General features: G+C 40.1%; 1 protein-coding gene across 2 annotated transcripts in view; it reads right to left on the reverse strand.

The window, feature by feature from the left end:
* Positions 1-5,926: 5,926 nt before the first annotated feature.
* Positions 5,927-14,423, reverse strand: part of LOC130182081 (roundabout homolog 1-like) — a 72,271-nt gene continuing 63,774 nt past the window's right edge. For both annotated transcript variants that reach the window (XM_056396649.1, XM_056396650.1), the window contains 16 exons: positions 14,045-14,279; positions 13,684-13,805; positions 13,358-13,529; positions 12,866-13,063; positions 12,120-12,146; positions 11,157-11,196; positions 10,808-10,962; positions 10,264-10,629; positions 10,069-10,188; positions 9,841-9,976; positions 9,066-9,218; positions 8,527-8,972; positions 7,743-7,883; positions 7,431-7,652; positions 7,202-7,338; positions 5,927-7,117 (listed from right to left, as the gene is read on the reverse strand). In XM_056396649.1, coding sequence (XP_056252624.1) covers positions 7,103-7,117; positions 7,202-7,338; positions 7,431-7,652; positions 7,743-7,883; positions 8,527-8,972; positions 9,066-9,218; positions 9,841-9,976; positions 10,069-10,188; positions 10,264-10,629; positions 10,808-10,962; positions 11,157-11,196; positions 12,120-12,146; positions 12,866-13,063; positions 13,358-13,529; positions 13,684-13,805; positions 14,045-14,279 — 2,685 coding nt within the window. In that variant the 3' untranslated portion in view covers positions 5,927-7,102. The remainder of the gene's footprint in view (positions 7,118-7,201; positions 7,339-7,430; positions 7,653-7,742; positions 7,884-8,526; positions 8,973-9,065; positions 9,219-9,840; positions 9,977-10,068; positions 10,189-10,263; positions 10,630-10,807; positions 10,963-11,156; positions 11,197-12,119; positions 12,147-12,865; positions 13,064-13,357; positions 13,530-13,683; positions 13,806-14,044; positions 14,280-14,423) is intronic.

A 14,423-nucleotide genomic window follows, 5' to 3' on the forward strand; every position in this document is an offset into this window, starting at 1 on the left:
CTCTGACACCTCCTAATTCCTCACCAACTGCCTGCATTAAGAGAATGTAATCTTCCTCAAACACAACTGCAATAAATTTGTCATCAAATCAAATCATAAATTTGTTCCCCAATTACTTGCCCCCTCCCCCTTCCTGCTTTCTCCACTCATAACTTTTCCCTCAACACCAGTGTCACCTCTTCCCCTTGTCCTAAAACTTGGTGCCCTCTTTGCCTCCAAGGATGTCATTGACACAGGAAAACACTGCCTGTCAGAGCTGAGAAATGCTGCCTATCTCTGACAGCACCTGTTTAATTCACTGCTTCGAAGCTAATCAATGTCTTCATCACCTCCAGACTTCTTTCCTGCAACACTGCCTCCTGCACATCCTCAATAAACCTCATCATGTTGAAAATCCTGTTGCCTGAATGATTGCATGTACATGTTCAAAAGACCGTGGCGTGCCAGTTCTTCCTCCACAGCAAGTGCAGAGTAATTTTTTGGATTATGTGAAGATTCAACATTTGGTGTGTGATAATGGGGGAAAATCGAACACCAAGAATGCACACGGTGCAGTTCAGCTAGTAGGTCAGAGGAGGCATTTTCATTTGCAGCACAGCACTCAGCCATACTGTCTCTATAGATCTGTCCCCTTATAAAGAGTTATTCTGGGTTGACAGCCATCAGTTTCACTTTTTCTGTCAGTCTCTCTGCAATTCTGCCACATTTGCCCTAGCTGTCATGGCCGGCTCTTTGTCAACAGATTGCAGAGAATCTGCTGGATAAACACAGCAAAATTGAAAATGAAACCTGGCAGCTCACACACACACACACACACACACACACACACACACACACACACACACACACACACACACACACAGTATCTTAGAAACCAAGGCAAACACTTGTGAATAACCTACTGTAGACAGTTGTCCTTGAAAAGGGAAAAAAAGAGAAATAGATGGGGATGAAGGCAGCCATTCATGGTGCTGAGACGAGGAGAAAAAAACACAACACTCAACCTTCCTCAGGATTCTATTTGGTTGCAATCAAGTTATTGGAATAATTCATGAAGAGGTTCATCGCATGAATGACTCTGTAAACATGATGTAAAAATCATTAAATATAACATGTCCACATGTCCATTTAATTAATGCCATTGCACATTTCAGTTTTTCTACTATTTCTTTATAATCATCACGTCAGACGGGAGAGTGAAAAGGTGGAATTTTTTTGTTATGACTAGAGTATTGATTTTGTTTTTCATTTTTTCCAGGAATCATGGGTCAGTGATGTTAATTGGAGTGGACATTACCTTCCACAGCTTGGGTTAAAATTATTCACCTACCATTTAGTCGCACCAGTCACATCAGTCAAGCTTGAAGTGATAATTGGACAAAAAAAGGTAGATCACAGTGTCACAGCTGTTGACAGCTGTGTAACTGTAAAGGTCAGCCTCTTTGCACAAGTGGGACACAAAGAAGATGGTTTTTAGGTTAGGTTTTTATTGAAATTAGCCTTTGTGACTCTTACCTACTGTGAAAAGCCTCATAAATGCAGCAGTTATGTATGAAAGACAACAAGATACCATCATCAATTACATGTCTCCACACAGAAAACATCATACACACTGTACCTGATTATGGTGCTGAGTGTTAAGTGCTTCCTTTGCTCATCATGTATTCCGCATCATCATCTGATGAATTATCTTTTTGCTACTTATAAAAATCTACAAAATTTCACAACTCAAAACTGTAAGGTGCTGTTTTAGTTCAGAGCAACTGCTTCCACTTGCTGTTAAATCATCTAAATAACTCAGGTATGTTTTGCACAATGTTGTTGCAGTTATTCACTTCACTTGGTGTCACAAAGCAAGTTAGTGAGTACAGTTGATGGACCGAAGATAAAACTGCAGCTAGAAGTTACATAATATTATGACAAAGCAGAACTTTGGTCATGTGAGTGGTTGTGGATTAGTGAGTCTACAGTCACATGCTTGTAAAATAATCTGATGTTAGTGACTCTGGGTGGAAAAGTGCTGTTTGTCCTAGATCTGTATAATGTTCTTTACCACTGAGTTTTCCACGTTCTGTCTGACTGGCACTTGATCCTCCTCCTCCTGGCAGGATGTGTTCTGAAACCCAAATGTAACAGAGACAGAGTTGGAAAATAGCCAAGCAAGGCATTGAATTGTTTCTTCAGAAAGGAGCATATACATTTTCACATGTTGACAGATTTAGAGGGTAAACCTGCAATAACTGATTCTTATAGCTACTGAGAGGCATTACTGAGCTGTAGACATATATTTTATTTGCAAAATTGTTAGCCAAGAGTTGCCTATTTGTAAAATCAGCAGATATGAAGCAACGCTAATTTGGAGGCATGTTGTTTACATGATGATTGTAAATCCAATATTCAGACTCCTCTTAGCTCTGTTTTTGGTTTCCACCTACTTCTGGAGAAAATATCGAGCTTGCAGCTAAAGGCTCTACTGTGCTCACTAGCTAGATGCTAATAGTTTTTCCACACGGTGCTAAGCAAGGCACATACAATGGATTTTTAGATTTTAGCTAGCATTAACTAGCAAGATAACCCTGGCATCTCTGTTCTGCAGGCAAGCAGTGTGGATGCTAGCAGGAGTAAACATAAAATAGTGGCTATATCAGAGTGTGAATTTAATTTTTAAAAATCCCATGAAAATGTTACCATGAATAGTGTGACCTCTTTATGCCTTATTACTTTTTTTATGACTTACTTTGATGTTTTTATGCATTACTATATAATGACATTTTTATCCTGTGACTTTTGTTTTGCCTACTATAGTATGACATTTTATGCCTTATTATACTTTGACATTTTATGCCTTATTATACTTTGACATTTTATGCCTTATTATACTTTGACATTTTATGCCTTATTATACTTTGACATTTTATGCCTTACTATACAATGACATTTTTTGACATTTTCATGCTGTACTATACTATGACATTTTATACCTTATTTTACTATGACACTTTTTGACATTTTATGGCTATGACAATTTATGCATTACTATACTATGACATTTTTTGAGATTTTATGCCTTACTATATAATGACATTTTATGCATAACTATACTATGACATTTTTTTGACATTCCATGCCTTACATTTTTTGACATTTGCATGCCTTACTATACTATGACATTTTATGCCTTACTATACTATGACATTTTTTTTAACATTTTCATGCCATACTATACTATAACGTTTTTTGACATTATTAAGCCTTACTATGGCATTTTTTGACATTTTCATGCCTTACTATATTATGATGTTTTTTTGACATTTTTAAGCCTTACTATGCGTTGTCATTTTATTCCTTACCATACTATGACCTTTTTATGCCTTAATAAACCATGATGTTTTTTTGACGTTTTATGCCCTAATAAACTATGACCTTTTTTTACATTTTCATGCCATACTATACTATGATGTTTTTTGACATTATTAAGCATTACTATGACGATATTTGACATTTGCATGGCTTACTATACATTCTCATTTTATTCCTTACCATACTATGACCTTTTTATGACCTTTTATGCCTCAATAAACCATGATGTTTTTTTGACTTTTTATTCCATACTATACTATCACGATTTTTGACATTTTCATGCCTTACTATACTATGACATTTTATGCATTACTATACTATGACATTTTATACCTTACTATACTATGACATTTTCTGACATTTTCATGCCTTATTATACTATGACGTTTTTTGACATTATTAAGCCTTACTATGACGATTTTTGACATTTTATGCCATACTATACTATGACATTTTTTGACATTTTATGCCTTACTATACTATGACATTTTATGTCTTACTATACTATGACGATTTTTGACATTTTCATGCCATACTATACTATTACATTTTTTGACATTTCATGCCTTACCATACTTGTTCATTTTATTCCTAACCATACTATGACCTTTTTATGACCTTTTATGCCTTAATAAACCATGACTTTTTAAAAAAGTTTTATGCCATATTATACTATGATGTTTTTTGGCAATTTTATGCCTCACTTTAGTATGTCGTTTTATTCCTTACTATACTATGACCTCTTTATGACCTTTTATGCCTTAATATACCATGATGATTTTTGAAATTTTTATGCCTTAATATATAAAGAAATTTTTTCACCAGAATTTTTATGCCTTATTATACTATGATATTTATTTACATTTAATTCCTTAATAAACTCTGATTTTTTATGCCTTACTATACTATGACTCTTCCACACCTTATTATATGATGTCTTTTTTATACCTTAGTCTAGTATGACTTATGACATTTATATGACGTATATGTCCCTATCTGTGTGACATCACCATACGTGTCATCTATAAGTGAATACATTATTATGACATATATACATCATCTGGATATATGAAGATATAAGATTATAATATGAAATACAACTTTATTAAAATGACATGCTTATTAAATTTCTATATGTTTGTATATGACTTATATAATTTGTCATTCAATCTAAACATACATGTCTATCTTTCATATTTACATATTTTGGAGGGGTGGGGTTGGATGAAGCTCTTGTCAAGTGGAAATCACCACCACCTGTGCCCAGCAGGTGACACCAAGTTCAGCTGCAGAAAAAACTTACAAATAGCTCCTTTAAGTGGTTTGGATCATTTTTACAGTCATTCAGATCAAACACCAAATCAGTAAATGTCAATAATGTTTTAAAGATGCATGAGTGTGTACCTGTATAACCATTAAAATTCTGATCATTTCTAATATCAATCTGAAAGCAATAAGATAAGAAACAGATTTCAATTCACCATTACTAATTTGAAGGTCTCAGATACAGGACAAAGTGAATATTCTCCCAACCAGTTCATCAGGGAATCTGAATCATTCCTGCAGCATAAATAAGACCTCCATCTTGCAGTCGTGCAATAAGTGAGGTTGTGAAAGAAATTAAGGACCACAAAGGTCACAGGAGCTACTCATCTCACTTATCACTGCTGAGTGGAGTTGATTCAGGGTCTACCTTGTTAATAAATCACAACGAGTTCAGTATAATTATATAGTCGTTTGTGGATGATGCACCACTTAGTGTGCGGGTCTTGGGATAGTCACTCTGACACTCACACACACTCACAGATATGGGAAGACATCTGTGAACGACTTCCTCGTTTTCAACAGCACACAGGTGCTCTGTTGATGAAGGCTCATGAGTGAGGTTAATTAAACAGCATGTCTTGTCACATCCTCACAGCTTCCCAGTCTTCAGTCTTCCTCATCCACCTCACAGTCACAGAATGGGATGGGTTTACCTATGGGACAATCTGAAAAACCTGGTGACGATTGGAAACCAGGAACTGACCTAAAAAACATGAATGAACAAATACCTTTGTAGGTGTTTTAATTATAAATAATGGAGTGAAAATGACAATGTTTTCCAATTAATTCCATAAGATTCCCAGGAACAGCTGACATTTTGGAATACAGCGATTTTCATTTAATTTGTCCTTCAATATAACAAATTTCATGCTTTAGACAGAAAGTGGTCGAAACCACTGTAGGTTACCTAAAGGAATCTTGATCTATTGTGTGCAGCAATCGCTTTAAAGTTTTTAAGGTCTTAAACTTAAAAGGGGTTTTCCATGACCGTCAGACTTTTGTGTCACATGACATGACCAGAAAACATCATTCTCTTTGTACCTTTTCTTTGTCTCCCTTCAAAGTTCCAGTTTTGAGAGTTCAAACTTTGTAGACATGAGGGAATCATTCAAGAGTCATGCAGCCTACATGGACAGGGTTAGGGTAAGTAGAGGTTTTTAGTGTATCTGATTCTTTGTGGTGCAGAATCAATGTTTCATTTCAAACTGGACAGATTGTGTTACAGAAGTGAGATAAAAGATTATTTGTTGTAGTTGATTAAGGAACAGCAATATTTATTCAAACAGAGAAGTTAAAGTGACATATTTGTTCCATATATAACTTATAGAATAGGGCTGGACAATATGACCAAGATCTATATAACAATGTACAATGTACTTTTCAAAGATAAAAAAAACAATAGTCATTTTCATAATACATAATGCCTGATCATATTCACTTTCTTGTACTTGAAAATTGCTTTGTGAGTGAATTTAGGCCGGTATGGAATTCCTACTGAGTAATTCAATAAATACGGTGCATTGTCCAGCCCTACTCCAGAAGTTATGGCCAGAGTCAAGGGAACACAGATTTCGATGAAATGGACTCAGTGGAGAGAAACAATAAATGGAACCAGTCCATGACCAGAATGTTCATCATCCCAGAGGGGAACAAAGCAGTTAAGGTGTTAAGGAAAAACCTCCTACAGGTGAATCTGCATGCAATTCTCTCAGTACACACAACAGATAGTTCAAATCTGAATGAAAGCAGCTCAAATGAACACAGCTGAACGCACAACCACAATCAACAATTCATCTCCTCAGCCTGAACTGATGAAATGACTACAAAGACTCATCTCCCCCAGACTGAAGTTCATATAATAATGACTTACAATAAAATTAAGTGATTGTGCTTTTATAACCAAAGTAGAACAAATAATACAAAGACAAGATGTACATCACTTATAAAACATTAACACTGTTCTATAAAATTTGAATTTGAAGCACTTCTGTGGCAGTAAACAATTCCAACAGTTTACAAGATGGCTGGTAATGACAGAATATCAATTACAGTAAAAATAAGAAGACAACTGACAAGCAAAGATCATATGGACCGCATCAAGCAGTCGTCATGGACAATATTTTTGTAGACACTCACAACCGCCATCGAATGTGCATTCATCTTCACTGAGCAACCAGCGGTTCAGAGTCCTGGAGCTGGTCACCCGCAAAGCAAATAATAAACAGTGCATCAAATTGAAGTCCACAGACTTAAACATGAGAGCACTTTTTTTTTCTTTTTTCCAACACCTAATGAGAAATGTGAAGTAGAAAATGATAGCATGTATTGTGCAGTTTCTTTTAGTCTTTTTCCGTAAAGGTCAGAGTCCTTCGTCTGAAGCAACTGTAGGATATTCCTTTTGTGCTCGCATTGCTTCTTAGCTCTTCAGGAACTGTGAAAACAGAACAGTGTCATGATTGTCTCCAAGAGATAACTTACACACACTAAAACAAATATATTTGGAGTTTTGATTTACCTCTTCCACCTGTCCTCCCTGTTTGGTCCTTGAGTCTCCACATGACATAAAGCTGGATGAATTAGTATCTTCAGGCTCCCTCTGAGCTTGACCTGATGGGAAAGAGGGACGACTGTACAGAAGGACGTCCCCAAATTCTGAGGGAGAGACAAGAAAGAAAACATTTTAATTGGCTAGACACTTCATTGGTTATTTAAAATGTTATTATTTAAAAAAATCCACCCGGTACCTGAGTGCTGTCGGTTTTTGCTACTTCCTTTTCCTCCTAGCGGAGTCCTGTGCTTGTCCTGGCTCTCTCTCTGCTCCAATGTGCCCTCCCTCACCCTGTGAGTCCCAGTGCTGCCGCGTCGACCCCGGGCGTCCCCAGAGCCCATCCGAGGCAGCGTGGCCCCCCTCACTTTATAGTCACCATGGGACATTTGGCTGGAGAAATTCAGAGGCATGCAAGTGTCTGGGGACACAGAGCACAGCACAGAGATCCAAATGTAAGTGTCATTAAGAGACACACAGAAGTGAATCTCACTCTTGGTTTAATCTTTACCATCATTGAAGACATCTTTGGGTTGGTAGCCCTGTTGACCAGACTGGTTCTGTTTATGCCTCCTGGGCCTTTTATGTGTTATTGCAGGACTCATGTTGCTGTCTGTGGACATGGGGCTGCTGGGACGCTGGTGCCGCCGGCCTAAAATCATTTAGCACAAAAAATATAAAATGTTTAGATTGCATAAATGTGACATATAAGAGAGAACATACAGCTGATACATTCCAAATAATTCTATCATTTTAAGTGCCCTGAGTTATTTCTATGCAGAAGATTGATAATTATTTTAGTCAAACTGTTCACTGGGTACATGAAAACAATGATGACAGAGTCCAGGTTGATCAAAGCACGCCCACACACACACCTCCACCTCCAGAACAACTCACTAAATTAACATGATCTCACCTGATCTGACTGTTGATTATTTAATCATGAATATTTTTCAGTTATCAGGAGCTTTAATTTAGTGACTGACGGTTAATGTGTCATTAACATTATTTGTAATACATCACATTTTTCCTTTTCCACTACAGGAAATATTGGTTGAGACATGTAGAATGACATAAATGCATGACCAGAATGACATTAATGAAGAACCTTGAAACAAAACACTGAAGTAATTTCATTTTTTTCTTGAAGTTATTTTTTAGGGCATTTTCAAGTCATTTCTTCAAACCATTAAATCTGTGCATGAAGAAATGAACAACATATACACGATCAAAATAAAAAAAATAGATAAATATGATTAAATGAGTTTTGATGCCTTCCATAAAAGCCTCCTCACCTGACTCCTCTGGGTATCTGCACATGCGCAGGCCTACGATATCCCGTGACGAGGCTACTGCCTGGTTGAAATCGCCATCTGTAAAGAAGGATCCTTCTGAGGTGCTGACAACACTGGACCTGCCTGATGAGATGTTGTCCTCAGATGCTGAGCCCCAGCTGTTAACCATGGACCCTGTGACTGATCTGTCCAGATCCCCGATGCTGGAGGCTGGGGTCTGGTCCAGCCCGTGGAAGAGCAGCTTGTGTGGAGAAGGGTGGTGCAGCTGGTGTTTATGCTTCTGCCGGTTGTGGTGTTGGCTGTACTGACTGTCAGGGAGCTCTGCGTCTGTCTCCTCTTCTGCCTCCTCCTCATCCTCTTCCTGTTCATCAGTGTCCATGCAGAGGGGTATGGAGCTGTAGGTGTGTGATGGGGAGGGAGGACGGGGGTGGCCGGTGACATGTTGGCTGGAAATTGGTGCAGTCAACGTTGTCAAACGCTTTCTGTAGCATCAGTTAAAAATGTTTGAATGCAGCGACGGGAATGTTTCATCTGGTTACCTGAGGTGCTCGGCTCCATTGTGCAGGCCGCTGCTCAGGTCTCCCTGTGGTAGTGTAGCAGGTGGGTGACTATAGGACACTTCAGCGGGGGATGAGGCTGCCCCTCTGACTGGTGGAGTAGGACAGCTTTCTATTCTCTCCTCTGGGTTAAAACTTATAAGAAAAGGGCAACGGACGTGAGGTAATGGCTAAAGGAATGAGGGGTGCTAACAGCCCAGACACATCAGTCACAGCCCATTAAAGCCCTCGGTCCAACATCAAAACACACACTTGTATGTACGTATGTATGTATGTGTGTGTGAAGTTGTTTGAATGATATAAAACCTGCTGTCTGACAATTACAAATATCTAAATTGTATAATTAGTTTGGGTAAAAGTGTTGGGTGTGACAATGAGGCCATGTTTTGACAGAAGGTTTGCAGGTGTTCACAGCATACCTCCAATTAAGCATGTGTGAGTCTGATAACTTTATCATATTAATGGTTTTTTTTCCAGTTATTTGAACCTGGTGGGCTGCAGTCTGCTAATGAGCAACAGAAGGCGCAGTAGCTGTAGTTTTACACGACACAGTCAGAGTAACATTTCTAAATGTATCTTAAGCACTGGTTTGTCAGTCAGTCTGCTGCATGTGTCACTGCATTCTGTATGTTTTTCCTTTGATTTAGAGATCCCACTTCAGCGCTAACGACTTCAGGTGCTAGAAGTGAACATGTATATTTGTGTGTGCTGTAAACAGGCATCTGTGTGTGTGTGTGTGCCCCCCCCCCCCACCTACCTCCTTTCCATGGGAAGGCTATACTCATCACAGTCCCAGGCATTAGCATGAGGAGGAGACGGGGCTTCTCCCCAGCTCACTGCATTATGTTTTGGCATCTTCGGGGCCCGTGTTCCTTTCTTTTGATTTTGACTCCCTGAGAAATGAGAAGAAAACACAGAGGTAAACACAGACTTACGCCTTGCCTCATCAAAATTCACCACCGGACGGAGCAGCTGCTGGCCTCACCTGAGGTGCTGTTGCTGCCTCTGTCTGAGCTGTGGTGTGAGCCTCCTGTGCTGTGATCCCGGGTCTGGTTGTAGGCGATGGTTTTGGGATGGATCATTCCTTCATTTCCTTGCAGATGATCTGAAGACAAAGAAGAAACAAATATGCAAAATTTCTGTTTCACATAAATGCAAATCAAATTGAACCCTGCTTTACCTTTATTTAGCATGTTTTGCTCAATTATGTTGTACTGCATCTGCGCTGCCATCTCCTTTGGTATGGGAGGAGGGTTCGGGGGCTGTTTCCACGAGGGCATGTCCAGAGGCTCTGCTATGGCGCCCCCAGAGGCCGCCTTATTCTTGATGCTGGCCTGAATGAGCTGCGTGGTGGCGTATGGGATGGGCTCATATGTGGCTGCTGAATCTCCTCCTGGACTTGCATAGCACAAGTTGGAGTTGTTGAATGTTTTAATCTCATTGAGCTTGTTGGAGAGGTTCACATCGCTGTAAATAGCCGCCTCAGAAGTGAGCTGCCCCCCCTGTTTGTTTTCTGGATGGTTTCCATAGTTGGCTATGCAGTCAGCTGAGGAAGACATGAAAGCAGCACATGGACAGATGAAGTCACAGACCTTCAGCATTGCTGGAAGCTGTTTGATTTTTATCAGACACACACACACACACACACACACACACAAACACACACACAATATGTGTGTCTGATAAAACTGTGAACTACGACATGAAGTCAGTCTTGCACCAACCTGGTCGGCTGTATGTTGTCATGTTGCTGTCACTGGTGCCGTTGCCATTATTGCAGCAGTTGATGCTACAGTCCTTGTGATTGGCACATGCATTAGGCCAATTGTCTGGCAGCCACAGCTGGTTTAGAGGTTCACCCATGGTGAGGAGGCCAGGTCTGCAACAAGGAGGACCACAGTGCTGTCAATCAAAACCTGCTGTCTTCATAAGTCAGTGGTGAGCGAGCAATGGGGTGGATGCATACAGTTCATCATTTAGAGCAGGAAGACATCTCCCCCTAGTGTTTCTACAAAGTCAGTGCATTTCTTTGTCTGTCTCCATGTAACTCAAAGGGATAAAAATAACACTCACCTGCCAGCACTGCACACAGACTCTCCTCTTTGATACGCAACTGCAAAGAGAAACAGAAAAACATTAAACCTTGATGAGCTGTCAAAAAGAGGAAGTGCCAAAGGTAGAGAAAACCATGAAAGGCAGGTAGAGAGTCTAAGCACAAATCTATAGTCAGAAGTCTACACTTACTTCAACACACACTTCTATCTGTAGGGCTCAAAGAGTGACTGTCTGGTTTAATCTATATGAAGACAACACAGATATCTGCCTGTGCCTTTACCCATCTCTCAGTGTGACTCCACCACTGATTTAGAAACACTGATTGAGACACTTTCTCATCCACCACCAGTAAAACATGAAACAAATTAAATTTATCCCGTAGAATGGATTCCACAGTTTCCTTATTTAATTAACTGAAACATACAGTGGCCCTGAGACCTCATGTATTTGCTTGTGTTGTGAGAAATGTTTTTTGAAGTTGCTTATTTGCTTGTGTTTTCTTAAGCTGCAGTGTGTTGAGCTCTCAGCGCCACTGTAGAAATGAACCCAGTGAGCAGGTGAGCTTGTCGCACTATCAGCAAGTACATGTGGATGAAGTGAACTGTTGCTTTATTATAATGAGCAATTTCCACAATTTGATTCAACAAATACATCTTCAAATGCTAGCACTGCATGGACTGCATAGGTACAGTAGCAACATTTGCTACTTATTTCCCACTATAGCAGAACAACTGTTTAATCACTTTCCATCATCATCTAATCTCACTTCCTTTTGGTTTGTTTGCTGTATTCTATGTTTTCTCTGTTGAGATGTTTGAAAAACCCATTTAAATGTTCTTTTATCATTGTACAATCTTGACACAATCACTTGTGCTTCCATGCCTTCCCATTTCCATCATGTCTATATGAATTAGATATGATTGCACTTGGTGCATACAGCAAATATCACAGAGGGTAGCAGATGAATCATACCCCACATACCTGTAGGTGTAAAGGTGAATGATGGGACTGTAGGGACAGAAAGAGAGAGATCAGAGATCACTTCACCATACTTCAGTATTATTGTACCTATATGCTTCAGACTATGATGTTTTCTTATATGCATGTAACCCCTGCTGTGTGATGGACATCTCTTCATATAAAAATCTGATGTGTGCAAACATTTAAATAACCACATGCCACCTGCATCTTACTGCTGCCTCAGTCTTTGACATGTGTGTCCAGGTGAAGGTTAATGGGGGTGACAGGCAACCAGAAGGAGAGGAGAAAATAACAGTGATATTGTAGCAGACATAGTAATGGCAGGTTGACAGGCCTGCGCCTCCGAAAACTGTGCTGTGTTGAGGAAGTGACACTCTACAAATGAGCAAGTAAAGGTCAGCCTTTGAATGTCTGCATAATCGCACATGCAGATTTGTTTCTGAAGTCTTTGTGTCAAAGGAAGATTAGACAAGAGCATTTTTCAACATTTGATGTGCTCTGCTTATTAGCCTCTGAAAATATTCCTTAATATCACCACACTGTTTAGTGTGGTGGCAACATCCCTTCAACAACCACCTTCAAATATACCTGTAAAAGTGAGATGAAAAGCTGTTTTGCAGTTGCACACTGGGCCTTCAGTATATAGACTATGAATCAACATTTTGAACATACAGTATATTTATCCAACAAACACACATCCATCCATCTGCTACTCTAAAATATACTCATGTCAAAGGAGCACACACCCTTGCGGATTCCAGTGTACGTGCTGCTCAGGCCACTTCTCTTCTTACGGTGACGGTAGAGCCACACACTGAAAATCATGAGGACCAACCAGCAGGTGGCGCCAATGCCAGCGATAAATGCTGGTTGTCTCACCACATCTGAGATCTGAGACAACGTGTCTCTTTCCTCACTGATGTCCATCATCTGGCCTGCTGAGTCTGATCAGTGAAAGAGGAAACAGAGAAATCTGACATTACATGTGCGTGAAAACAGCAGCAATGAAGAAGAGGCATAACTTAAGATTTCAGAGTGTTCAAACGTGTTGAAGAGGCAGCAGACACAAAAGCAGTGTTGAAAAACTATCTGAACAGCTAAGTTACAGCAGGGAAGCTCAATATGGTGCTTTATTCAAATTTTTACAAACACTGTTCAATGAAAAAGAATGCTAGAGAACATTATAGAAGTTTGTTTAAGTTCACTGACTGAACGCTCCCTTTTGGGAGAACTCTTACCTAATTGAAAGAAAGTGACATCGCTCTTGACCCCAGGTCCAGCTCCGTTGCTTCCTGCAACCTCCACACTGTAACGAATTCCTGGTGCCAGACTGGTAATGAGCACAGAGAAGGTGGAGCCATCGACCGACTGGTTCACGTGATAGCGACTCTCATTACCCAGGCACCAGATCTGTCAAGAGAAGGTGAGGAGGAGACAGGATGACAGTGACTGCCTGAGGGACACATCCTACAACACGAGAGGCATCAACAGTCTCACAAAGATACAGCAGTACATATGATTCAGAGCATTAGCACAGGAGAGGGCGGGAGCCTTCCTTTCTCACCTTGTACTCTTGAATGACTCCAACCTCTTCCGGGTCTGGAGGCGGTTTCCAGGCAATGAGGATGGCAGTTCCATTTACATTACTCTTTGTCACTGTGACACCCTGTGGTGCTCTATTGGGAGCTGAGGCAAAGAAGCTTACAGTTTACCATACAGTCATAAACACAATCTCAACTGCTGCTGTGTGCAGCCCAGACGTGGTCAGTGTCTCTGACAGAAGCTCACTAAATAGAATAGAAATAAAATAAAAACACGTGTCTGTATTGTTGTCTATATATAAAGTGAAAGATGTTAAAGAATTGCACCAGTGTTATTCACTTCCTGTCAGCTATTTATAGAAACACTGAACTTCACCCACTCACCTTCTTCCAATGTCCTAACCACCTTCACCTCACTGTCAGCTCCCTGGAACTCATCGAAGAAGGGGCGCACTTTGAACTCGTAGATGGAGCCTCTCTTCAGCTGACCGATCACCACCCCGTCCTCCCGTGGGCTGCGTACCTCCAGGACACTCCACTGCCCCTCAGGCTGCCCATGCTCAGCGGACGCCCTGTAAAGCACCTTGTAACCCTGGATGTATGGGGACTGCTGCTCGACCTGACGGAGATGTCGAGATAAAACATGCTGCATGAAAGTCCTGACGTGCGACTGTGAGAACCCTTTTTATTAACAGCAACTAAACATCAGTTACATACAACATAGAGTTTTAATGTAATGCAAGTTAAGTGTAATAATATTTGC

Source organism: Seriola aureovittata, chromosome 15 (genome assembly GCF_021018895.1).
Source record: "Seriola aureovittata isolate HTS-2021-v1 ecotype China chromosome 15, ASM2101889v1, whole genome shotgun sequence".
Taxonomy (NCBI): Eukaryota; Metazoa; Chordata; class Actinopteri; order Carangiformes; family Carangidae; genus Seriola; species Seriola aureovittata.